Source organism: Myxine glutinosa, chromosome 12 (assembly GCF_964187855.1).
Source record: "Myxine glutinosa chromosome 12, kmMyxGlut1.1, whole genome shotgun sequence".
Lineage (NCBI taxonomy): Eukaryota > Metazoa > Chordata > Myxini > Myxiniformes > Myxinidae > Myxine > Myxine glutinosa.
In genome coordinates, this window is record NC_136272.1 from 69,526,152 (window position 1) to 69,552,256 (window position 26,105).

General features: G+C 43.8%; 1 protein-coding gene across 1 annotated transcript in view; it reads right to left on the reverse strand.

Annotated features, from left to right (window-relative positions):
- Positions 1-26,105, reverse strand: part of LOC137437505 (arf-GAP with GTPase, ANK repeat and PH domain-containing protein 1) — a 111,277-nt gene that overhangs the window by 33,057 nt on the left and 52,115 nt on the right. Inside the window, exons 3-9 of the mRNA XM_068131882.2 lie at positions 23,214-23,298; positions 17,965-18,050; positions 17,092-17,236; positions 16,877-16,978; positions 10,442-10,557; positions 7,477-7,578; positions 5,494-5,580 (exon numbers count right to left, since the gene is read on the reverse strand). Of these exons, the coding sequence (XP_067987983.2) occupies positions 5,494-5,580; positions 7,477-7,578; positions 10,442-10,557; positions 16,877-16,978; positions 17,092-17,236; positions 17,965-18,050; positions 23,214-23,298 (723 nt within the window). The remainder of the gene's footprint in view (positions 1-5,493; positions 5,581-7,476; positions 7,579-10,441; positions 10,558-16,876; positions 16,979-17,091; positions 17,237-17,964; positions 18,051-23,213; positions 23,299-26,105) is intronic.

Below are 26,105 nucleotides of genomic sequence, written 5' to 3' on the forward strand. Positions count from 1 at the left end.
TTTGAGCGAGAGTCTCCCGTTTTGAGCGAGAGTCTCCCGTTTTGAGCGAGAGTCTCCCGTTTTGAGCGAGAGTCTCCCGTTTTGAGCGAGAGTCTCCCGTTTTGAGCGAGAGTCTCCCGTTTTGAGCGAGAGTCTCCCGTTTTGAGCGAGAGTCTCCCGTTTTGAGCGAGAGTCTCCCGTTTTGAGCGAGAGTCTCCCGTTTTGAGCGAGAGTCTCCCGTTTTGAGCAAGTGTCTCCCGTTTTGATCAAGATTCTCCCGTTTTAATCAGGAGTCTCCCGTTTTGATCGAGATTCTCCCGTTTTGACCGAGATTCTCCCGTTTTGAGCGAGAGTCTCCCGTTTTGAGCGAGAGTCTCCCGTTTTGAGCGAGAGTCTCCCGTTTTGAGCGAGAGTCTCCCGTTTTGAGCGAGAGTCTCCCGTTTTGAGCGAGAGTCTCCCGTTTTGAGCGAGAGTCTCCCGTTTTGAGCGAGAGTCTCCCGTTTTGAGCGAGAGTCTCCCGTTTTGAGCGAGAGTCTCCCGTTTTGAGCGAGAGTCTCCCGTTTTGAGCGAGATTCTCCCGTTTTGAGCGAGAGTCTCCCGTTTTGAGCGAGAGTCTCCCGTTTTGAGCGAGAGTCTCCCGTTTTGAGCGAGAGTCTCCCGTTTTGAGCGAGAGTCTCCCGTTTTGAGCGAGAGTCTCCCGTTTTGAGCGAGTCTCCCGTTTTGAGCGAGAGTCTCCAGATTTGAGCGAGAGTCTCCCGTTTTGAGCGAGAGTCTCCCGTTTTGATCAAGATTCTCCCGTTTTGACCAGCAGTCTCCCGTTTTGACCACCAGTCTCCCGTTTTGACCAGCAGTCTCCCGTTTTGACCAGCAGTCTCCCGTTTTGACCAGCAGTCTCCCGTTTTGACCAGCAGTCTCCCGTTTTGACCAGCAGTCTCCCGTTTTGACCAGCAGTCTCCCGTTTTGACCAGCAGTCTCCCGTTTTGAGCGAGTCTCCCATTTTGACCAAGATTCTCCCGTTTTGACCAGCAGTCTCTCGTTTTGAGCGAGATTCTCCCGTTTTGAGCGAGAGTCTCCCGTTTTGAGCGAGAGTCTCCCGTTTTGAGCGAGAGTCTCCCGTTTTGAGCGAGAGTCTCCCGTTTTGAGCGAGAGTCTCCCGTTTTGAGCGAGAGTCTCCCGTTTTGAGCGAGAGTCTCCCGTTTTGAGCGAGAGTCTCCCGTTTTGAGCGAGAGTCTCCCGTTTTGAGCGAGAGTCTCCCGTTTTGAGCGAGAGTCTCCCGTTTTGAGCGAGAGTCTCCCGTTTTGAGCGAGAGTCTCCCGTTTTGAGCGAGAGTCTCCCGTTTTGAGCGAGAGTCTTCCGTTTTGAGCATGAGTCCCCCGTTTTGAGCATGAGTCTCCCGTTTTGATCAAGAGTCTCCCGTTTTGATCAAGAGTCTCCCGTTTTGATCAAGAGTCTCCCGTTTTGATCAAGAGTCCCCCGTTTTGATCAAGAGTCCCCCGTTTTGATCAAGAGTCCCCCGTTTTGATCAAGAGTCCCCCGTTTTGATCAAGAGTCCCCCGTTTTGATCAAGAGTCCCACGTTTTGATCAAGAGTCCCCCGTTTTGATCAAGTCCCCCGTTTTGATCAAGGGTCCCCCGTTTTGATCAAGTCTCCCGTTTTGATCAAGAGTCCCCCGTTTTGAGCATGAGTCCCCCGTTTTGATTAAGAGTCCCCCGTTTTGAGCGTCCCGTCTCCCGTTTCCCGTCAAGAGTCCCGTTCAAGAGTCCCGTTCAAGAGTCCCAAGAGATCAAGAGTCCCGTCTCCCGTTTTGAGCATGAGTCTCCCGTTTTGATCATGAGTCCCCCGTTTTGAGCATGAGTCCCCCGTTTTGAGCATGAGTCCCCCGTTTTGAGCATGAGTCTCCCGTTTTGATCAAGAGTCCCCCGTTTTGAGCATGAGTCTCCCGTTTTGATCAAGTCTCCCATTTTGAGCATGAGTCTCCCATTTTGATCATGAGTCCCCTGTTTTGAGCATGAGTCTCCCGTTTTGATCAAGAGTCCCCCGTTTTGAGCATGAGTCTCCCGTTTTGATCAAGTCTCCCATTTTGATCGAGTCCCCCGTTTTGAGCATGAGTCTCCCGTTTTGATCAAGATTCCCCCGTTTTGAGCATGAGTCTCCCGTTTTGAGCATGAGTCTCCCGTTTTGAGCATGAGTCCCCCGTTTTGATCAAGAGTCCCCCGTTTTGATCAAGAGTCCCCCGTTTTGATCAAGAGTCCCCCGTTTTGATCAAGAGTCCCCCGTTTTGATCAAGAGTCCCCCGTTTTGATCAAGAGTCCCCCGTTTTGATCAAGAGTCCCCCGTTTTGATCAAGAGTCCCCCGTTTTGATCAAGAGTCCCCCGTTTTGATCAAGAGTCCCCCGTTTTGATCAAGAGTCCCCCGTTTTGATCAAGAGTCCCCCGTTTTGATCAAGAGTCCCCCGTTTTGATCAAGAGTCCCCCGTTTTGATCAAGAGTCTCCCGTTTTGATCAAGAGTCCCCCGTTTTGATCAAGAGTCCCCCGTTTTGATCAAGAGTCCCCCGTTTTGATCAAGAGTTTTGATCAATGTCCTTGTGTTTTCTACTTCTCCCATCCCAACCCCCCCCCCCCCCCCCTTCCCACGCCCCCCCACCCCCAAGCCCTCTCCCTCCCACACTTCTCCCTGCTCTCAAATGTTGTGTTTGTGTGCTTCCCCTTCTCTCCCCATCTTGTCTTCCGCTCCCTCTTTTTGTATATTTTGTTTGTCTGGTTGATTTGTTTGTGAAATAAATGTTAGCTCTTTCACGAGCCTCGATTCAGTATACAAAAAAAAAAAAAAAAAAGTCCCCCGTTTTGACCAGCAATCTCCCGTTGTGTCCAGCAGTCTCCCGTTTTGACCAAGAGTCTCCCGTTTTGATCAAGATTCTCCCGTTTTGATCAAGATTCTCCCGTTTTGATCAAGATTCTTCCGTTTTCAGCATGAGTCTCCATTCTTGCCAGAAGTGCAGCGCATGGTGTGTTTTGAAGACATGGCAGGTATCGTGTGAAACAACGTTTCCCTTTAAGGTATTTGTGACCAGTTGGCATCGCTCAACTACTTTAGCATGCATCCTATTTAAAAGGACTTTATTTAAGAGCACTCTGCTGCAATATAAAGAACTGCACCGATTGGTAAACGTACAAAAGAGGTTAATGCAGGAGCCCGTATAAAATTGCTTGCACAACAAGTGGATTTGAACTTCCGACCATATCACCTTGACCCTAATGTGAATATGATGACACTAAATCATCAGGAATACAATGAATAATTATATTTAATAATATAATTGTGTCAAAAATATAGAGGGCAATTGATTGTTCAAAAAATGAATAAATAAGAAAAGCGGACAACCGATCACTTGCACATAAATTGGTGTTCAATCACGAGTAATAGTCTATTTCCACATGTCTCTCTCCTCCCCTCCCTCCTCACTCTCTGAACCCCTCACTCATCCTCCTCGCCACTCTTGATAGATGATGTCTAATGTAACCGTGTGCCTCCTTTCCTCAACAATGACAATGGTTTACCTCTAAGTTTGCACACATTGCATTGTTTCAATGTTAACACGCTTGGATAAAGGAATTGTAATATGTGCAGGTGTATTGATTGAGAATGTGAGAACAAACCATCTGGATCATTCCCCACCGGTGTTTTTCTGGTTATCGTGCGGCAACTCCACCATAGCGCATTTGTGAGATTTTCTCTGTTATATCATACGACTGTGCAAGGTTATTTTGTGAAGACGTGCTGGGATGGGAATGTTTGCTAAATGTTAGGCATCATATATTTTACCCTCGTGTAGCATGTACATGTGCATCAGTTAAATAACAAGTACAAAAAGTTTTAATTAAAACAAAAGCCGCGTCGATGTTACACAATACCTAGATGCAGCTGTGCCTATAACGTCGATGTTAGAGGCACAGGACATTCCTAATGATTCGATTACTTGATGTTATTTTTGTGCAAAGTGAAAATATATCTCGGCAATTTCCCGTGTGTGGCGACGAATTTTTAATATATCTCGGCATTTTCCCGTCTGTTATTTCAGGCGGTGTATGACTGACCATGCCGCAATTTAAAAAAACTAGGGCATGCCCGTACTATATATATATCTAAAATTATATCCCCCCCCCCCTCTATTTACATGAAATGGTTTGGTCCAAAGCGAACGGCTTGCGAGTACGGTGACAATCCCCCCCCTCTATTTACATGAAATGGTTTGGTCCAAAGCGAACGGCTTGCGAGTACGGTGACAATCCCCCCCCCCCCCCCCCTCTATTTACATGAAATGGTTTGGTCCAAAGCGAACGGCTTGCGGAGTTTGGTAAAGAAATCGCCATAGCGTGCACAAACGCGCAGGAAAGCGAAAGAATCGCAAATTAGTTTTAAAACATAGTTTAACGCCAACATAGCGGCAACATAGTTTGCCAACGTGAAATAAATGAATACGCTCTCAAATGTGCCGTCCGAGGCAGAGTCTGTTCGCCACGTTCGGCACACGTGATAGCTCGCTGCTCTCTGATTGGTTGAATCGTTTTTTGGACATAGCTCGGTAACTACTTGTCCGATTAATATGAAACCTTGAAAAGGCACATCCTCAGGTCCCCAGCAATATACCTGGCAAGTTTCAAGTATATCGGACCGGTAGTTGTCGAGAAACAGCGGTCGCATACACACACACACACAGAGATTACTGGAATTATAGATAGATATATATCTCGGCAATTTCCCGTATGTGGCGACACGTGAACGAAGCTATGCTCCTCTCTCCACATTATTGTGACGACGTATAAATTAAATATTTAATCGTGACGATTGTCATCAAATGGACGAATTTTTAATATATCTCGGCATTTTCCCGTCTGTTATTTCGGGCGGTGTATGACTGACAATGCCGCGATTTAAACAAAATATATGTATCTCGGCATTTTCCTGTCTGTTATTTCGGGCGGTGTATGACTGACCATGCCGCGATTTTAAAAAAAATATCTCAATGGACTTGAAGTTACAGGCCTTTGAGAATTCATTTCGTTCTATAAAGGGCAACTTTCATCGGATTTTCTTCCCGTTTTTTTTCAACCGAGTCTAAAACTATGTTAGCGACTGTGAAAAATGAAATTATATATCGAATTTGATTTGAAATAAAACTGTGTGAGAGAGGAAGACACCACGGGCCTACAAAACAGGCCTCAAAGCTATGCGAGTTAATAAAATGGTGGATATTTGTTTATATGAAGCCTCTCCCACAATGGGTGGAGCTATGGTTCCCAGAATGGGTGGAGCTTTGAGGTTTTGTCTTCTCTGCAAGAACAAGAAGAACAAGAAGAAGAAGAAGAACAACAACAACAGCAGAGGGCACTCTATGACCAGCGTCTTGCGACGCGGCTAAAAACATGTTGGGAACAGATCGGATCACAGGATGTAGCACACAGGTCACGTTAGCTTGTGTGAGGCACACATGAAGGAGAATAGACAAATCCACCTGTTTGATAGGTATCGCTCTCCCACTACCAATGAATTCAGTTTTCTCGTCTCCAACCTTCCTTTCGGCATCTCCTCCTCGGGTACTCTGGAAATGTCAGGGTAACACATGAAAGCCAATGACTACTCATGTGTTGGTGAGTTGTTGCATTATTTATATACAAGGGTTGTTCAAACAGCTCTACAAATGAAATATTGACTGGAGTCCAAGAAAGTGCAATCATCAAACTTCTGGGTCTCATTATGAGATATGATCTCTCTTGAACACACCAATATGTCTAAGCAGGCCTCAAAAGCTAGCTGCAGACGGAACATCGACATGCTAATCTTACACAGCCAATGTCTGTACTTCAATAGATTGCTGCTCTCCTCTATGGGTTAGTGCCCCCCACATTACACGTCTCTCTTTTCTGGATGCTATGGGATCCATAGCTGGCAACATCATTGGCATCTCCAACAAGGAAGCAAAAGCACAGGGCCTGCTGCTCTCTCAACAAAGACAGGTTTGCAGCATCTCGGTTCTATTGCTGATCCGCAGGTCTTGCTTCCTCTGCTCTTTTTCCTCTTTCACCCCTCACCTCTCAAAAGAGGCACATGTTCTTTTAACAAAACCACTTCATTGTGAAACAAATATTCCTGCAGGTCGCACAAGATCTGCCTGCAACCCTCTTATGGTTAAACTGCCAAAATCAAGACTCTCTGCTCACCTTCACTCCTTCATTCCTCTTTACTCCCGCCTCTGGAACAAACTCCCTCACTCTCTTCAATCCCACTCCTCCCTCCAGGTCTTTAAAACAGCTGTTCACCTCCATCTCTTGTCTTCCCCCATCCAAAACCTTGATCTTTTCTACCCCCGCTAATTTCACCCCAGATACACTTTTTTGACCCTGGTGTTGGGCTAGCGGCTAGGGTGCCGGCTTAGGATCCTAGGATCCTGGGTTCGAATCCCGGTCTAATCGCTGAATTAACACCAGGGGGGTTGACTCAGCCTGTCATCCTTCCGAGGTCGGCTAATTGAGTACCAGTTCACTGGTAATTCCCTGTTTGTCGTTAAAGGCGGCAAAAAGGGTTGGCGTCAGGAAGGGCATCCGGCCGTAAGACATTGCTTCAAAAAGGGGACCGAAAAACAACAACAACCACGGTCCCCGAAAAAGGCCAACCCCCGCTTTGCGGGGAAAAATGGCCTCTAAAGGTGTTTTTTTTTTTTATACACTTTTTTGAAATACAAACTTCTTTCCCGGAAGTCCTAGCAGTGTCCTTGTGTTTTATACCTATCCCACCTCCCCCCCTTTCCCATGCCTCCTCTCCCCAAGCCCTCTCCCTCCCACAGATCTCCCGATGTCCCTGCTCTCCATCTTGTTCTCCTGCTCCCTTTATCATATGTTTTATGCGTCAGTTTGTCTTTTTGTGATCAATTTTAGCTCTTACACGAGCCTCGATCTTGTATATAAAAACAACTTCCAAAATCCAGTTTCACTGCTCACCTGTACCTCTTTATTCTCCTATTTTCTCTGCTTACAGGACATTTTTCTCAGTCTGTTCAATCCCACCCTTCCCTCTGGAGCTTGAACTTGGAAGTTCACCACAGGCTCATGTCATCCTCCATTCCTCCTCTTGATCTTGTTTAATCCTCATCAACTCTGCCCATCTAAGTCTCATCCCAAAATAGTATCTAGAGGGCCCAAAGACCCCTCTTGCCCGAGGGCCCAGAACACCGTCATTCCACCCCTGCACAATTTTCCTATGACCTGTGTAAATACGTAATATATAGATAGCCTATTGTGCCATGGACATGCATTTCTCCACCTGAAGGTCATAATGTTCATATTTTTTCTTTGACTTTTTCAGCCTCATTTACACCATCCTAAAAGTTGAACTTCCAATCCCTCATGTTGTCTCAATCAAAATTCAACTTCCAATCCCTCATGTTGTCTCAAAGTTAAATCCTACAAAGCAAGATCCCGGGCATTCCCTGCAAACTTACCGGAAAGATGTTCGGACGCCGTTTGAAGCTCTTGCGACAAGACGTAGGAGTCAACGTCGATCCATCCGGTCGTACAGGTGTTGATGTTCGGAATGATCCCGTCTGAACAAAGCCATTTTTAAAAGTTCATCGGATTCATCGTCAGTCAAAGGAAATTGTATTTGCAATATTTTTCTCGCATATCATTTGCTGTTACTTGAACAGTAAATAAGTTGTTGCACTTCAATCAATGAATAATCAAGATAAGATTATTTTATCCTGGTACTCTTCTTTTTTTTTTTTAAACAACTACGAGTACTTATAAATTTCTACTAGCTGGATCCGGATCTGGATCTTCACAAAAATTGAACAGATTCTTCTTTGTCACGCACACGACATGTCCAACAAGTTTCGTCCAAATCCATCCATAACTTTTTGAGATATCCCGCAATGTATAGTTTTTGGCCCTATCTCCCAATGGTGAAGAATCACTTGAAAACTTCTCGTAGCCGGAACCGAATCCGGATGTTCACCAATATCTAAACATTTCGTGCTTGTCATATACGCTACATCTCTGCCAAATTTCGTCCAATTCCGTCCACAACTTTGAGATATTTTGTTCACAAAAAAACAAGAAGACGTCATGCAGAGCACGATACTTGCAAAATCCGCCCCCCCCCCCCCCCCCCCACAAAGGTTGCCATTAATACAGCAAATTGTCAATTTCATCAAGATTAAAATTGATGATCTTGATCAAAGCTCAGGTCAATAGGATGAAAAGTGACGATTTTTCAGATTAAAAATGACTTTAGAAGTTTGACCTTGAGTTGACCTTTGACTTTTTGACCTCAAAAAATAGTTGTTTTCCTATTTAGTGACTCAATGTGAAAATGCTGTTCAATTTCCAAGTCAATCGGATGAAAATTGATGGTTTTTCAGATGAAAATTGATGATTTTGGAAGTTTGACCTTGAGTTGACCCTTGACCGTTTGACCTCAAAAGTAGTTGGTTTTCCAATGTAGTGATTTAATATACAAATGCTGTTCAATTTTCAAGTCAATCGGATTTAAAATGGCGATTTTAGAAATTTGACCTCCAGATGACCTTTGACCTCAAAATCAATAGGCTTCTCAATTGGGACGACCTCTACAACTTGGTGAAGTTTTGTGACGATCGGTTTAGAATTGTGACCTGTAGGCCGGTGACAGACAAGCAAACAGGCAAACAAACAGACAGAATGACAAACGCAACCGACCAATATACTTGAAAAATCTTCGATTTTGCAAGTTACAAACAGATGAAAAATCACTCATAGAGCGACACTTGGCAAAACATAAAGTAGAATGGCACTCCGCAGAGCATCATTTTGACCTCAAAATAGTTGGTGGTTGAATTCAGTTAGCTGCTATGAAAATCCTATTCAAATTTCAAGTCAATCAGATGAAAATTGAAGATTTTAGAAATTCGAAAAGAAAGTGGTGGACCTTTGGCCTATGTTGACCTTTTGGCCTATGCTGATCTCAAAAATAGTTGGTGGTTGAATTCAGTTCGCTATGAAAATATCATTTAAATTTCAAGTCAATCGGATGAAAATTGAGGATTTTTGAAATTCCAAATTGTTGTTGACCTTTGGCCTATGTTGACCTTTTGGCCTACGCCGATCTCAAAAATTGAGGGTGGTTGAATTCAGTTAGCCGATATGAAAATCACATTCGAATTCCAAGTCAATGGGATAAAAATTGAGGATTTTAGAAATCTGAAATTGTTGTTGACCTTTGGCCTATGTTGACCTTTTGGCCTATGCTGATCTCAAAAATAGTTGGTGGTTGAATTCAGTTAGCCAATATGTAAGTCCTTTTCAAATTTCAAGTCAATTGGATGAAAATTTAGGATTTTAGAAATTTGAGAAAAGTGGTTGACCTTTGGCCTATGTTGACCTTTTGGCCTATGCTGATCTCAAAAATAGTTGGTGGTTGAATTCAGTTAGCCAATATGTAAATCCTATTCAAATTTCAAGTCAAGTGGATGAAAATTGAGGATTTTAGAAATTCAAAAAAAGTGGTTGACCTTTGGCCTATGCTGATCTCAAAAATAGTTGGTGGTTGAATTCAGTTAGCCGATATGTAAATCCTATTCAAATTTCAAGTCAATCGGATTAAAATTGAGGATTTTAGAAATTTGAAAAAAAGTGGTTGACCTTTGGCCTATGTTGACCTTTTGACCTCAAAAATATATAGGATTTTGTGGGCCCACGAACTCTACCATTTGGTGAAGTTTCGTGAAGATCGGTTTAAAATTGTGACCTGTAGGCAAGTATAAGTGAGCGGACAGACAAACACACAAACACACACACACACACACACACACACACACACACACACACACACACACACACACACACACACACACACACACACACACACACACACACACACACACACACACACAACACACAAACCGGAGTGAACAATATACTTGCAGAAAAAAATGTTTTTGCCCAAGTAACAGACAGGGGTGAAAACAACCTCCATCCACCTTTGGTGGTGGAGGTAATGAGAAAATTCGATTTCTGATGTGGTGGTTGAGGTTAACTTTTATGTGTTGAGGTTGATACATTGTGACGGTTTCGGGTCGAAACGTATCATTTAATCATTCATGGTGTGCTTTGTGAAAGGAGGCGAGCTATCACCGATACCCTGCACACATTCCAAATTCCTGGCCTGACCAGCAGGGGGCGTTGCATCAGCAGCACAGCCGCACCCTCAGCCAATGATGCTACCCCGCAGCCTCGTGCTGCATTCAAAAGAAGAAGAAGATGACAAACCAATATGGCCAGGTCGGGGAACATGGAGAATCAATATTTACCTTTCCTGAAAATGAGAGGTCCAGATTACCAAAACGACCCCCCTAATCCTCCACCGTCACCAATTCACCTCTGGTGTGATCGACGACGCATTGTGGGGAATAAGAGTTGAAAAATAATCACCTTTGTTAAATTGTACTGACTGTTGCGTCGTTGTGGTGTTACGGAAATATTGGGCAAAGTGCTTGTTTTTCCGGTGTGTTTCTCACTTCCCTGAGATTCCAGAACCTTCCGAATGACTGCAAAGCACAGAGAAATGGGGAATCGGTATCCGTGAAATGGGAACCTTGAAGGAGCAAATGTTCAGTGTGCAGAGTAAGTAAATTGCAGTAAAATTATAGTAATTAATAATAAGTAAGTAAATTGTAGTAAAACTAGAAGATGACCAGGATGGTTGGCCAGGTAGGTAAGGAGTGCTATTACGGATAAACAGAAGGCATGCGTTAGGTATGCAGCATCGGGACTGGAATTGGACTCATCTCAATATAGGAGCAACCAGAGACTAGTTAAGAAAGTAACTTGGCAAACCAAAGAGAATATGAGAAGGAGATTGCTCATAATATTGTTACGGTTTTTAGAACCTTCACATGAAATTTAGTATTAAATTTCCTTATAAATAACCCCTGTGTACATTTCCCCTTAATTGGCTGTTAATGGAAATAATCGCACCTTAGTTAGTCCACATTGCAACACGTAGCAAATCATAGGCCTTTTCGTAGTTATTTCATTATTCTGTGTTCCAGATAAGGCTGTGTGTCCAATAATTGACTCTACATTGCATCAAATCAAATAAGATAGGATCCCCTACAATATCGCCGTGGCCTCCAAAGCGCCAGTACGGCGGCGTTCGCCACCGTTGCGCATTGGGTGGTTGTTATTGGCATCATCTTCACCCCAAGACTCCATTGCACACGAGGCCAGCAGGAGGGGAGGAGCCGTGGGATCACGGGCGTGGCCCACCTCGTCACCCAAGGTGGAGCCAAAGAGCCCTCGCCAGCCAACCAGCGCCAAGGTGAGGAAAACCGGTAGGCGTGGCATCGGAGTTGGCGGCTTCATCGCACGACGCGCAATATAAGCGCGCGCGCAAGCCTTTTCAGGAGAACAGGAGATGCGTGATCCAGCTGAGAACAAAGAAAGGTGTGATCCAGCTGAACAAAAGAAAGATGCGCAAAGAGGCTGACGAGTGGGGTTTTCCACACTCTGAACAAGAACAAGTGCGTGCACGCGGACCTGGCCGTCGTGCCGCGATCCCCCGGACCTCCCTGCTGCCCGCTCTTTGGACCGTCTGCCCTTCTTCTCCTTCCAGCCATTCATCCCTGCCTTCAATTCCCCTTTTGTGTACGTGAGTTTGTTCTGTTCTGTCTTGTCCCTGGGGTATAAGTTAAGCTTGTTATAAGGATTGCACTGTGTCTTCTGTAAATTACCTTCGTTCTTCCTCTTCTTTAGTCTTGTATAGTAGTAAATAAATCCCTGTTATTTCTTACCCGTTTGGTTTCTTTCTCATCCGATCGCTTTCGTCCCTTCTGTCAATTGAGTACCTGTGGCACGATTTTTGGCTGAACCGCTTCGCAATCGGGTTAGTCTTTGTTAACGGCTCGGATTCCGGACTGCTAAACCGCTCGGCAAAATACCATCTTGTCCGGGATTCGAGCGGTACTTGTCTCCCTGTTTTGCGGAGGGATTGATAAAGGTATTCGGCTAATACCTGGACCAATAACCCTGATCAATCCCCCCCGCAAAGGAGCGTTACAAGTACCAGGATCGGCGACGGCCAGTATACAGGACAAGGGGCTAACCCCCCCCCCCCCCCTTGGTAAGGGGAGTGCCGTCGCCCGATACCGTAACAATATTAAACATAACAGTAATTCACCCCAGATACACTTTTTTGAAATACCAACTTCTTTCCTGGAAGTCCTAGCAGTGTCCTTGTGTTTTATACCTCTCCCACCCACTCCACCCCTTCCTATACCTCCTCCCCCCCAAGGCCTTCCCATATATATTCATTCTCATTCATTCATATTCATTCTCTCATTCATTCTCTCATTCATTCTCTCATTCATTCTCTCATTCATTCTCTCAATCATTCTCTCATTCATTCTCTCTCTCTCTCTCTCTCTCTCTCTCTCTCTCTCTCTCTCTCTCTCTCTCTCTCTCTCTCTCTCTCTCTCTCTCTCTCGTTGTTTTTTTTTTGTGATTGATGTTAGCTCTTATACGAACCTCGATCCTGTATCCCCCCAAAAAAACCCCAAAAAAAACATGCTTTTAAAGTATATAAGGGAATTAATTAATTACCAGTAGCCAAAATAATCGATCTCGGACATTGGTTCAGCTTGCAACTCTCACATTGCTGCAGCAGAAAAAGCAGAGGTTGCCTGGCAGGAGATCATGGAGATACCCACACTCACTTCTTCGCAATCTAGCCTGGGTTCAAATCTCGGCCCAGCTATAAACTGTCGGCACGAGTTGGTGGTGCTAGGAATCTCACTGTGTTCTTCATGAACCTTAAACAAATCACACATTTTTGCTCAAACACTGACAGTGAAAGCACATGTGGCATTTCCAGTTTTTCTATCTGAAGCAAAACCTTTTAATGAAATACATATATGTGCATTATTAAAGTGTGAGGACACTGTTGTGGAAGAGTTGCTTGAGTAATGTGTGAGGACACTGTTGTGGAAGAGTTGCTTGAGTAAAGTGTGAGGACACTTGTGGAAGAGTTGCTTGAGTAAAGTGTGAGGACACTGTTGTGGAAGAGTTGCTTGAGTAAAGTGTGAGGGTACTGTTGTGGAAGAGTTGCTTGAGTAAAGTGTGAAGACTCTGTTGTGAAAGAGTTGCTTGAGTAAAGTGTGAGGACACTGTTGTGGAAGAGTTGCTTGAGTAACGTGTGAGGGTACTGTTGTGGAAGAGTTGCTTGAGTAAAGTGTGAAGACTCTGTTGTGAAAGAGTTGCTTGAGTAAAGTGTGAGGACACTGTTGTGGAAGAGTTGCTTGAGTAAAGTGTGAGGGTACTGTTGTGGAAGAGTTGCTTGAGTAAAGTGTGAGGACACTGTTGTGGAAGAGTTGCTTGAGTAAAGTGTGAGGACTGTTGTGGAAGAGTTGCTTGAGTAAAGTGTGAAGATACTGTTGTGGAAGAGTTGCTTGAGTAAAGTGTGAGGACACTGTTGTGGAAGAGTTGCTTGAGTAAAGTGTGAGGACACTGTGGAAGAGTTCCTTGAGTAAAGTGTGAAGACACTGTTGTGGAAGAGTTGCTTGAATAAAGTGTGAGGACTCTGTTGTGAAAGAGTTGCTTGAGTAAAGTGTGAGGACACTGTTGTGGAAGAGTTGCTTGAGTAATGTGTGAGGGTACTGTTGTGGAAGAGTTGCTTGAGTAAAGTGTGAGGATACTGTTGTGGAAGAGTTGCTTGAGTAAAGTGTGAGGACTCTGTTGTGAAAGAGTTGCTTGAGTAAAGTGTGAGGACACTGTTGTGTAAGAGTTGTTTGAGTAACGTGTGAGGGTACTGTTGCGGAAGAGTTGCTTGAGTAGAGTGTGAGGACACTGTTGTGGAAGAGTTGCTTGAGTAAAGTGTGAGGACTGTTGTGGAAGAGTTGCTTGAGTAAAGTGTGAGGACACTGTTGTGGAAGAGTTGCTTGAGTAAAGTGTGAGGACACTGTTGTGGAAGAGTTGCTTGAGTAACGTGTGAGGGTACTGTTGTGGAAGAGTTGCTTGAGTAAAGTGTGAGGACACTGTTGTGGAAGAGTTGCTTGAGTAAAGTGTGAGGGTATTGTTGTGGAAGAGTTGCTTGAGTAAAGTGTGAGGACACTGTTGTGGAAGAGTTGCTTGAGTAACGTGTGAGAGTACTGTTGTGGAAGAGTTGCTTGAGTAAAGTGTGAGGGTATTGTTGTGGAAGAGTTGCTTGAGTAAAGTGTGAGGGTATTGTTGTGGAAGAGTTGCTTGAGTAAAGTGTGAGGACACTGTTGTGGAAGAGTTGCTTGAGTAACGTGTGAGGGTACTGTTGTGGAAGAGTTGCTTGAGTAAAGTGTGAGGGTATTGTTGTGGAAGAGTTGCTTGAGTAAAGTGTGAGGACACTGTTGTGGAAGAGTTGCTTGAGTAAAGTGTGAGGGTACTGTTGTGGAAGAGTTGCTTGAGTAAAGTGTGAGGATACTGTTGTGGAAGAGTTGCTTGAGTAAAGTGTGAAGACTCTGTTGTGAAAGAGTTGCTTGAGTAAAGTGTGAGGACACTGTTGTGGAAGAGTTGCTTGAGTAACGTGTGAGGGTACTGTTGTGGAAGAGTTGCTTGAGTAAAGTGTGAAGATACTGTTGTGGAAGAGTTGCTTGAGTAAAGTGTGAGGACACTGTTGTGGAAGAGTTGCTTGAGTAAAGTGTGAGGACACTGTTGTGGAAGAGTTGCTTGAGTAAAGTGTGAAGATACTGTTGTGGAAGAGTTGCTTGAGTAAAGTGTGAGGACACTGTTGTGGAAGAGTTGCTTTAGTAAAGTGTGAAGATACTGTTGTGGAAGAGTTGCTTGAGTAAAGTGTGAGGACACTGTTGTGGAAGAGTTGCTTGAGTAAAGTGTGAGGACACTGTGTGGAAGAGTTGCTTGAGTAAAGTGTGAAGATACTGTTGTGGAAGAGTTGCTTGAATAAAGTGTGAGGATACTGTTGTGGAAGAGTTGCTTGAGTAAAGTGTGAGGACTCTGTTGTGAAAGAGTTGCTTGAGTAAAGTGTGAGGACACTGTTGTGTAAGAGTTGTTTGAGTAACGTGTGAGGGTACTGTTGTGGAAGAGTTGCTTGAGTAGAGTGTGAGGACACTGTTGTGGAAGAGTTGCTTGAGTAAAGTGTGAGGACTGTTGTGGAAGAGTTGCTTGAGTAAAGTGTGAGGACACTGTTGTGGAAGAGTTGCTTGAGTAAAGTGTGAGGGTATTGTTGTGGAAGAGTTGCTTGAGTAAAGTGTGAGGACACTGTTGTGGAAGAGTTGCTTGAGTAATGTGTGAGGGTACTGTTGTGGAAGAGTTGCTTGAGTAAAGTGTGAGGGTACTGTTGTGGAAGAGTTGCTTGAGTAAAGTGTGAGGACACTGTTGTGGAAGAGTTGCTTGAGTAATGTGTGAGGGTACTGTTGTGGAAGAGTTGCTTGCGTAAAGTGTGAGGACTGTTGTGGAAGAGTTGCTTGAGTAATGTGTGAGGACTCTGTTGTGAAAGAGTTGCTTGAGTAAAGTGTGAGGACACTGTTGTGGAAGAGTTGCTTGAGTAAAGTGTGAGGACACTGTTGTGGAAGAGTTGTTGAGCGAACGTCTGAGGACACTGTTGTGGAAGAGTTGCTCGAGTAAAGTGTGAGGGTACTGTTGTGGAAGAGTTGCTTGAGTAAAGTGTGAGGGTACAGTTGTGGAAGAGTTGCTTGAGTAAAGTGTGAGGGTACTGTTGTGGAAGAGTTGCTTGAGTAAAGTGTGAGGACACTGTTGTGGAAGAGTTGCTTGAGTAATGTGTGAGGACACTGTTGTGGAAGAGTTGCTTGAGTAAAGTGTGAGGACACTGTTGTGGAAGAGTTGCTTGAGTAAAGTGTGAGGACACTGTTGTGGAAGAGTTGTTGAGCAACGTCTGAGGACACTGTTGTGGAAGAGTTGCTTGAGTAAAGTGTGAGGGTACTGTTGTGGAAGAGTTGCTTGAGTAAAGTGTGCGGATACTGTTGTGGAAGAGTTGCTTGAGTAAAGTGTGAAGACTCTGTTGTGAATGAGTTGCTTGAGTAAAGTGTGAGGACACTGTTGTGGAAGAGTTGCTTGAGTAACGTGTGAGGGTACTGTTGTGGAAGAGTTGCTTGAGTAGAGTGTGAGGACACTGTTGTGGAAGAGTTGCTTGAGTAACGTGTGAGGGTACTGTTGTGGAAGAGTTGCTTGAGTAAAGTGTGAAGATACTGTTGTGGAAAAGTTGCTTGAGTAAAGTGTGAGGACACTGTTGTGGAAGAGTTGCTTGAGTAAAGTGTGAGGACACTGTTGTGGAAGAGTTGCTTGAGTAAAGTGTGAGGACACTGTTGTGGAAGAGTTGTTGAGGACCAGAAAATGTTGTCATTCTGGAGTTCTACTCATGGGCAGCGTGTTCAACTTAAGCGAACTTAAAATGGAAAAATGATTGTCGTGAAAAATCAAGGATAGGGTTAGGGTACGCGTTAGGGTTAAGGTACGCGTTAGGGTTCAGGTTAGGGTTAGGGTACGCGTTAGGGTTCAGGTTAGGGTTAGGGTACGCGTTAGGGTTCAGGTTAGGGTTAGGGTACGCGTTAGGGTTCAGGTTAGGGTTAGGGTACGCGTTAGGGTTAGGGTACGCGTTAGGGTTCAGGTTAGGGTTAGGGTACGCGTTAGGGTTCAGGTTAGGGTTAGGGTACGCGTTAGGGTTCAGGTTAGGGTTAGGGTACGCGTTAGGGTTCAGGTTAGGGTTAGGGTACGCGTTAGGGTTCAGGTTAGGGTTCGATTTCAAATTTTCGTCTGGACTTTCTATTTATTATAGACCAAAGACATTTTATCGACCTTTGTGCCGTTGAAATATTATATATTTTTCAAAACACCATCGTGACAACACCACACTAATGTCCTTACTGTATTGAAACAGGTGTGCTACGTCAAAACCATTGTCCATGGAAGCTTCGTAGAACGTGTACTTTCGACCATTGGAGAGGTTTAGGATCGGGTGGACACCATCTGCAAACCAAACAGGTAATTTCATCACTCCATGTGTGTGTGGGGTTTTTTATACTCATCATCTCTTCCATGAATCTCGACATGTTCAAAATAAAAGAAAATGCTTCATTCACCGCGTTTTCCAACCAGTACGACGGGCGGGCTCGATCCATTACGGAATGTCGTCCATCTTTCAAGGAAGCTCGAGATGTCCTGAACAGTTTTGGAATCATGGAGGCCGCAGAACAGGAGAGCAGCGTCCATCTGCGATTCACGAGGCTGGGGAAGGAGGGCACGTGATAAGAGAGAGAGAAGGATTCCAAAAAGAACTCGATTTCCCTGCGATCCTGAAACAACATTCCAGGTGAATTTGATTTCTTGGAAACTTGCTGGTGTCCCTGAAAGTTGTGTGCATTCGACATTGAAATCAATATTTATATCTAGGTTCAGACACTCGGTGAGACGAGATGCATTCGATTATGTGCAAAAGCATGTTCGTCTTCTTGAGGACAAAAACAGGTGTTTATTTCGTCCGCCAACGAAGGTGTTTTTACCCCCCTGTCTGTTTGTCTGTTTGTCTGTTTGTCTGTCCGTGTGTCCATCTGTGCGCAGGTTATCTCAAAAGGTTGTGGGAGGATTCGGATTAAATTTGGTGGACAGGTTGGGTGTGTGACGAGGACGAATTGATTCGATTTTGCTGCAGATCGGATCCGGATACTACAATTTTTAAAAGTGAATCTTCACAATTGAGAGATGGGGCAAAAAGTATGCATACAGGTGCACAATATCTGAAAAGGTTGTGGAATGATTCGGATTAAATTTGGTGGATGAGTTGGTTTGGTGACGAGAACAAGCCGAATAGAATTTGGTTCAGGTCCGAATCCAGATCCGACCTATCAGTGGATACAAAACATAAACTGTGTATCCAGGTGGAGGTGTGTGCTCTACCTAGTGTCGTTGTAGTTTCCAGTGTTCAACAAGTAACTACATGCAGTGCATCATCCCACCTGGAAATTAGAAAAGGCACCGCAGTCTTCAACATGAATGACAAAGTGTTCACCATGCAAATTGATCTTCTTCTTGAAGTGAATTCCTAAATTATCCAAAGAGAGGAAATGTGCACATTTTACATCCTGATAAAAATGAAATGTTCCAAAGAAAAACCTTCATTTCTTTCATTCCATTAAAAGGAAGAAAAATACATTTGCTTATATTTGTTTATTACAGGTTATCCAAGCTTGTTGCATAGGTTATCCAAGCTTGTTGCATAGGTTATCCAAGCTTGTGGAATAGGTTATCCAAGCTTGTGGAACAGGTTATCCAAGCTTGTTGCATAGGTTATCCAAGCTTGTGGAATAGGTTATCCAAGCTTGTTGCATAGGTTATCCAAGCTTGTGTAATAGGTTATCCAAGCTTGCGTAATAGGTTATCGAAGCTTGTGTAATAGGTTATCCAAGCTTTTGTAATAGGTTATCCAAGCTTGTGTAATAGGTTATCCAAGCTTGTGGAATAGGTTATCCATGCTTGTGGAATAGGTTATCCAAGCTTGTGTAATAGGTTATCCAAGCTTGTGTAATAGGTTATCCAAGCTTGTGGAATAGGTTATCCAAGCTTGTGTAATAGGTTATCCAAGCTTGTGGAATAGGTTATCCATGCTTGTGGAATAGTTTATCCAAGCTTGTGTAATAGGTTATCCAAGCTTGTGGAATAGTTTATCCAAGCTTGTGTGATAGGTTATCCAAGCTTGTGTAATAGGTTATCCAAGCTTGTGTAATAGGTTATACAAGCTTGTTGAATAGGTTATCCAAGCTTGTGGAATAGGTTATACAAGCTTGTGGAATAGGTTATCCAAGCTGGTGGAATAGGTTATCCAAGCTTGTGTAATAGGTTATCCAAGCTTGTGTAATAGGTTATCCAAGCTTGTGTAATAGGTTATCCAAGCTTGTGTAATAGGTTATCCAAGCTTGTGTAATAGGTTATCCAAGCTTGTGGAATAGGTTATCCAGGCTTGTGGAACAGGTTATCCAGGCTTGTGGAACAGGTTGTCCAGGCTTGTGGAACAGGTTATCCAAGCTTGTGGAACAGGTTATCCAAGCTTGTGGAACAGGTTATCCAAGATTGTGGAACAGGTTATCCAAGATTGTGGAACAGGTTATCCAGACTTGTGGAACAGGTTATCCAGGCTTGTGGAACAGGTTATCCAAGCTTGTGGAATAGGTTATCCAAGCTTGTGGAATAGGTTATCCAAGCTTGTGGAACAGGTTATACAAGCTTGTGGAATAGGTTATCCAAGCTTGTGGAATAGGTTATCCAAGCTTGTGTAATAGGTTATCCAAGCTTGTGTAATAGGTTATCCAAGCTTGTTGAATAGGTTATCCGAGCTTGTGGAATAGGTTATCCAAGCTTGTGTAATAGGTTATCCAAGCTTGTTGCATAGGTTATCCAAGCTTGTGGAATAGGTTATCCAAGCTTGTGGAATAGGTTATCCAAGCTTGTGTAATATGTTATCCAAGCTTGTGTAATAGGTTATCCAAGCTTGTTGAATAGGTTATCCATGCTTGTGGAATAGGTTATCCAAGCTTGTGGAATAGGTTATCCATGCTTGTGGAATAGGTTATCCAAGCTTGTGGAACAGGTTATCCAGGCTTGTGGAACAGGTTATCCAAGCCTGTAAAATAGGTTATCCACACTTGTGGAATAGGTTATCCAAGCTTGTGGAATAGGTTATCCAAGCTTGTGGAATAGGTTATCCAAGCTTGTGGAATAGGTTATCCAAGCTTGTGTAATAGGTTATCCAAGCTTGTGTAATAGGTTATCCAAGCTTGTGGAACAGGTTATCCAAGCTTGTGGAATAGGTTATCCAAGCTTGTGGAATAGGTTATCCAAGCTTGTGGAATAGGTTATCCAAGCTTGTGGAACAGGTTATCCAAGCTTGTGGAACAGGTTATCCAAGCTTGTGGAATAGGTTATCCAAGCTTGTGGAATAGGTTATCCAAGCTTGTGGAATAGGTTATCCAAGCTTGTGGAACAGGTTATCCAAGCTTGTGGAACAGGTTATCCAAGCTTGTGTAATAGGTTATCCAAGCTTGTGGAATAGGTTATCCATGCTTGTGGAATAGGTTATCCAAGCTTGTGTAATAGGTTATCCAAGCTTGTGTAATAGGTTATCCAAGCTTGTGGAATAGGTTATCCAAGCTTGTGTAATAGGTTATCCAAGCTTGTGGAATAGGTTATCCATGCTTGTGGAATAGTTTATCCAAGCTTGTGTAATAGGTTATCCAAGCTTGTGGAATAGTTTATCCAAGCTTGTGTGATAGGTTATCCAAGCTTGTGTAATAGGTTATCCAAGCTTGTGTAATAGGTTATACAAGCTTGTTGAATAGGTTATCCAAGCTTGTGGAATAGGTTATACAAGCTTGTGGAATAGGTTATCCAAGCTGGTGGAATAGGTTATCCAAGCTTGTGTAATAGGTTATCCAAGCTTGTGTAATAGGTTATCCAAGCTTGTGTAATAGGTTATCCAAGCTTGTGTAATAGGTTATCCAAGCTTGTGTAATAGGTTATCCAAGCTTGTGGAATAGGTTATCCAGGCTTGTGGAACAGGTTATCCAGGCTTGTGGAACAGGTTGTCCAGGCTTGTGGAACAGGTTATCCAAGCTTGTGGAACAGGTTATCCAAGCTTGTGGAACAGGTTATCCAAGATTGTGGAACAGGTTATCCAAGATTGTGGAACAGGTTATCCAGACTTGTGGAACAGGTTATCCAGGCTTGTGGAACAGGTTATCCAAGCTTGTGGAATAGGTTATCCAAGCTTGTGGAATAGGTTATCCAAGCTTGTGGAACAGGTTATACAAGCTTGTGGAATAGGTTATCCAAGCTTGTGGAATAGGTTATCCAAGCTTGTGTAATAGGTTATCCAAGCTTGTGTAATAGGTTATCCAAGCTTGTTGAATAGGTTATCCGAGCTTGTGGAATAGGTTATCCAAGCTTGTGTAATAGGTTATCCAAGCTTGTTGCATAGGTTATCCAAGCTTGTGGAATAGGTTATCCAAGCTTGTGGAATAGGTTATCCAAGCTTGTGTAATATGTTATCCAAGCTTGTGTAATAGGTTATCCAAGCTTGTTGAATAGGTTATCCATGCTTGTGGAATAGGTTATCCAAGCTTGTGGAATAGGTTATCCATGCTTGTGGAATAGGTTATCCAAGCTTGTGGAACAGGTTATCCAGGCTTGTGGAACAGGTTATCCAAGCCTGTAAAATAGGTTATCCACACTTGTGGAATAGGTTATCCAAGCTTGTGGAATAGGTTATCCAAGCTTGTGGAATAGGTTATCCAAGCTTGTGGAATAGGTTATCCAAGCTTGTGTAATAGGTTATCCAAGCTTGTGTAATAGGTTATCCAAGCTTGTGGAACAGGTTATCCAAGCTTGTGGAATAGGTTATCCAAGCTTGTGGAATAGGTTATCCAAGCTTGTGGAATAGGTTATCCAAGCTTGTGGAACAGGTTATCCAAGCTTGTGGAATAGGTTATCCAAGCTTGTGGAATAGGTTATCCAAGCTTGTGGAACAGGTTATCCAAGCTTGTGGAATAGGTTATCCAAGCTTGTGGAATAGGTTATCCAAGCTTGTGTAATAGGTTATCCAAGCTTGTGTAATAGGTTATCCAAGCTTGTGGAACAGGTTATCCAAGCTTGTGGAATAGGTTATCCAAGCTTGTGGAATAGGTTATCCAAGCTTGTGGAATAGGTTATCCAAGCTTGTGGAACAGGTTATCCAAGCTTGTGGAACAGGTTATCCAAGCTTGTGGAACAGGTTATCCAAGCTTGTGGAATAGGTTATCCAAGCTTGTGGAATAGGTTATCCAAGCTTGTGGAATAGGTTATCCAAGCTTGTTGCATAGGTTATCCAAGCTTGTGGAATAGGTTATCCAAGCTTGTGGAATAGGTTATCCAAGCTTGTGGAATAGGTTATCCAAGCTTGTGGAACAGGTTATCCAAGCTTGTGGAACAGGTTATCCAAGCTTGTGGAACAGGTTATCCAAGCTTGTGGAATAGGTTATCCAGGCTTGTGGAACAGGTTATCCAAGCTTGTGGAATAGGTTATCCAAGCTTGTGGAATAGGTTATCCAAGCTTGTTGCATAGGTTATCCAAGCTTGTGGAATAGGTTATTCAAGCTTGTGGAATAGATTATCGAAGCTTGTGGAATAGGTTATCCAAGCTTGTTGCATAGGTTATCCAAGCTTGTGGAATAGGTTATCCAAGCTTGTGGAAGGGAGGTTGATTTCTAAACTTTTAAACATGTGTTTGCTCGTAGTTTTGTTAATTTAAAAAAAGATAATTTACTTCCAAGAAAAGCGAAAGCACATTTGAATTTAATTTAAATCTGAGCAGTTTTGTTTGATTACGCGTTTGTTGATTTGGAAAAGGTGGCATTATATATGTAGTATTTGCGGGGAGAGGGGTACCTGAGATAATAGTGAGGTTATATCCAGGAGACCATCTGCCCAGAAAGTTCCAACAGTGATGACAATGAGAGATAAAATGGAAAACTTTGAGGTCAATGTGAGACTACATAAAGGATCTGCTCTCGGGCCTCTGGAATTTATCATGACAGCATGGAGGTGATAAGTGAAGATGTTAGGAAAAGGCTGTTGTGAGAGTTGTTGGACGCCGACGATTTGGTGGTGACTACAGAAATGTTGGGTGTTGTGAAGATATCAGAAGATTTGGAGGATCATTCAAGGTTGAGGTGGGTCAGATACGTGTTGAGGAGGACCGAGAAAGAGCCAAAAATCAACTGTATGGGAGAAACAATTAGATGCAAATGGAGAGGAAAATAAAGGCAGCAATGGAGGAATGTTATTTTAAAGGATATGGAGCTGGTGGGCATAAGGATGGAGAAGGCAGCAGACAGAGCGACAAATCCCAAAACGGAATAAGAGTCGAAAGAAGGAGTTATTGGTGAGCTGGAGCTCATAAGTGAGTTTGTACATTATTCAAGTGCGTGTAAAGACATTAGTGTGCAAGAGTGGGCTTTGGTCTGCATTACAAAGACATCAGTGGACAATCCACAATTGTACATGGGATTCGAACCTGAGGTCCAGACATCATGAGCCACGGATTCAGGTATGAACGTGAACAGGTTAACCCAATTACCAGGCCATTAAAATTACACCAGATGATTTTCCGCAAGATGAATTAATGTCGGGTGCTCTGTTCAGGTTGTGCACATGTACAGAGAATTGCAGCACTGACCGTGGCTCATCTCACAGTCACAGGTGCTGTGCAAGTAGTCAAGGAATGATGGGGAGTCTTGATCGGCAATATCTCTGAACAAACCCTGGGCACACGAAGGTCCAATGTCACTTACATAACCTGAAAAACGTTGCGCAAATACACTCGGTCCGGTCCGGACTTGGAAACACCATACGTGTCCCTCAGGATTGAAGAATCATTGGGAATAATTCTGGCAGCGTCGGGTCATAAATTTAACTTAGGACAAGCTCAAAATTTATCCATAAGCTTTTGCATTTATGGAGCAGACACAATTTTCAAAAAAAAAAAAAATGCTTATTATTAATTATCTATATAATAATAGCGTAAGGACTCGACTTTGTTATCCCTTTTACGCCGCACCCAGTGATCCGATGCCCATAGCACTAATGGATTTACGATCTACGAACCTCGCTCTTTGTTTATCACGTACAGCCATACTCGAAAAATCTGAATTAGCCGACGTTGGGGCCCAAAAGCATCCGATTAACTGCCGATACGACGCCATCTTACGACGCCATCATATTGGCGTCTGCTGGGCGAAGGCGAAGCAAGCCGTCCGCTGATTGGACAGGCAAGGCGAAAGCAAGCCGTCCACTGAGTGGACAATCCAGAGCATGCATTTGTGCCGGTGTCGGCGATCGTTGTTCATATACGCACTCTTCATTCTCATCTTTCTTCCTAACTCTTACTCGGACAAGCAAATACCCTATGCCATCCATAATGGTACACTCTATCCATACACCACATCCTCCCTTCCGTGGATGTTCCATGGGTTTCGGCTAGTTATTACTATTATCATTACTAGGGCATGCCCGTACTATATATATATCTAAAATTATATCCCCCCCCTCTATTTACATGAAATGATTTGGTCCATTCGCAAAGCCAAAGCGAACGGCTTGCGAGTACGGTGACAATCCCCCCCCTCTATGTACATGAAATGGTTTGGTCCATTCGCAAAGCCAAAGCGAACGGCTTGCGAGTACGGTGACAATCCCCCCCCTCTATTTACATGAAATGGTTTGGTCCAAAGCGAACGGCTTGCGAGTACGGTGACAATCCCCCCCCTCTATTTACATGAAATGGTTTGGTCCAAAGCGAACGGCTTGCGGAGTTTGGTAAAGAAATCGCCATAGCTCGGTAACTACTTCTCCGATTAATATGAAACCTTGAAAAGGCACATCCTCAGGTCCCCAGCAATATATCTGGCAAGTTTCAAGTATATCGGACCCGTGGTTGTCGAGAAACAGCGGTCACAGACACACAGACACACAGACATACACACAGAGATTGCTGGAATTATAGATAGACGAGGGCATGCCCGTACTATATATATATATCTAAAATTATATCCCCCCCCTCTATTTACATGAAATGGTTTGGTCCATTCGCAAAGCCAAAGCGAACGGCTTGCGAGTACGGTGACTATCCCCCCCCCCCCCCCTCTATTTACATGAAATGGTTTGGTTCATTCGCAAAGCCAAAGCGAACGGCTTGCGAGTACGGTGACAATCCCCCCCCTCTATTTACATGAAATGGTTTGGTCCATTCGCAACGCCAAAGCGAACGGTGAACGGCTAAATCGCCATAGCTCGGTAACTACTTGTCCGATTAATTTCAAACCTTGAAAAGGCACATCCTCGGGTCCCCAGCAATATACCTGGCAAGTTTCAAGTATATCGGACCCGTGGTTGTCGAGAAACAGCGGTCACAGACAAACACACAGACATACACACATACACACACACACACACACACACACACACAGAGATTACTGGAATTATAGATAGATTATCCTGTGCTCGCGAAGCGAAAAGAGGGGTTAAGCATTCAGGTACGTACGTACGTACGTGTGCTGTGTCTGCATTTTAAAAATTCATTTTCTCGGCAACTGTTGGTCCGATTGACATGAAATTTTCACCATAGGAGCTCCTCCTCCTGTAGAATATTTTAATGATTAGTATGACGTAATAGATCACGTGGTACAGGCGCCATCTTGGAAAAACTTCGCACCTCTATATCTCTGAAACCACTCCATGGAAAAAATTGAGACCTGGCTCATTGTCAACTAATCCCCATGGGGAATAAGATATGTTAATGATGATATCATCGGTGTCTTCGTTATGACGTCATAATTAGACAAGTCCAACACTTATCTGATCATTATCTATCTATAATTCCAGTAATCGTACGGGCAATGCCCTAGTCTATCTATAATTCCAGTAATCTCTGTGTGTGTGTGTGTCTGTGTGTGTGTGTGTGTGTGTGTGTGTGTGTGTTTGTCTGTGACCGCTGTTTCTCGACAACCACGGGTCCGATATACTTGAAACTTGCCAGGTATATTGCTGGGGACCTGAGGATGTGCCTTTTCAAGGTTTCATATTAATCGGAGAAGTAGTTACCGAGCTATGGCGATTTATCCGTTCGCCGTTCGCTTTGGCTTTGCGAATGGACCAAACCATTCATGTAAATAGAGGGGGGGGGGGGGTTCTGTGGTCGTTCGCTTTGGCTTTGCGAATGGACCAAACCATTTCATGTAAATAGAGGGGGGGGGGGTTCTGTGGTCGTTACTGCCACGCGGTTTGGAATGTTTTTCCGAACGGGCACCCACGTACGGGCACGTCCTAGTCTATCTATAATTCCAGTAATCTCTGTGTGTATGTGTGTGTGTCTGTGTGTCTGTGTGTCGTTTGTCTGTGACCGCTGTTTCTCGACAACCACGGGTCCGATATACTTGAAACTTGCCAGGTATATTGCTGGGGACCCGAGGATGTGCCTTTTCAAGGTTTCATATTAATCGGACAAGTAGTTACCGAGCTATGGCGATTTCTTTACCAAACTCCGCAAGCCGTTCGCTTTGGACCAAACCAT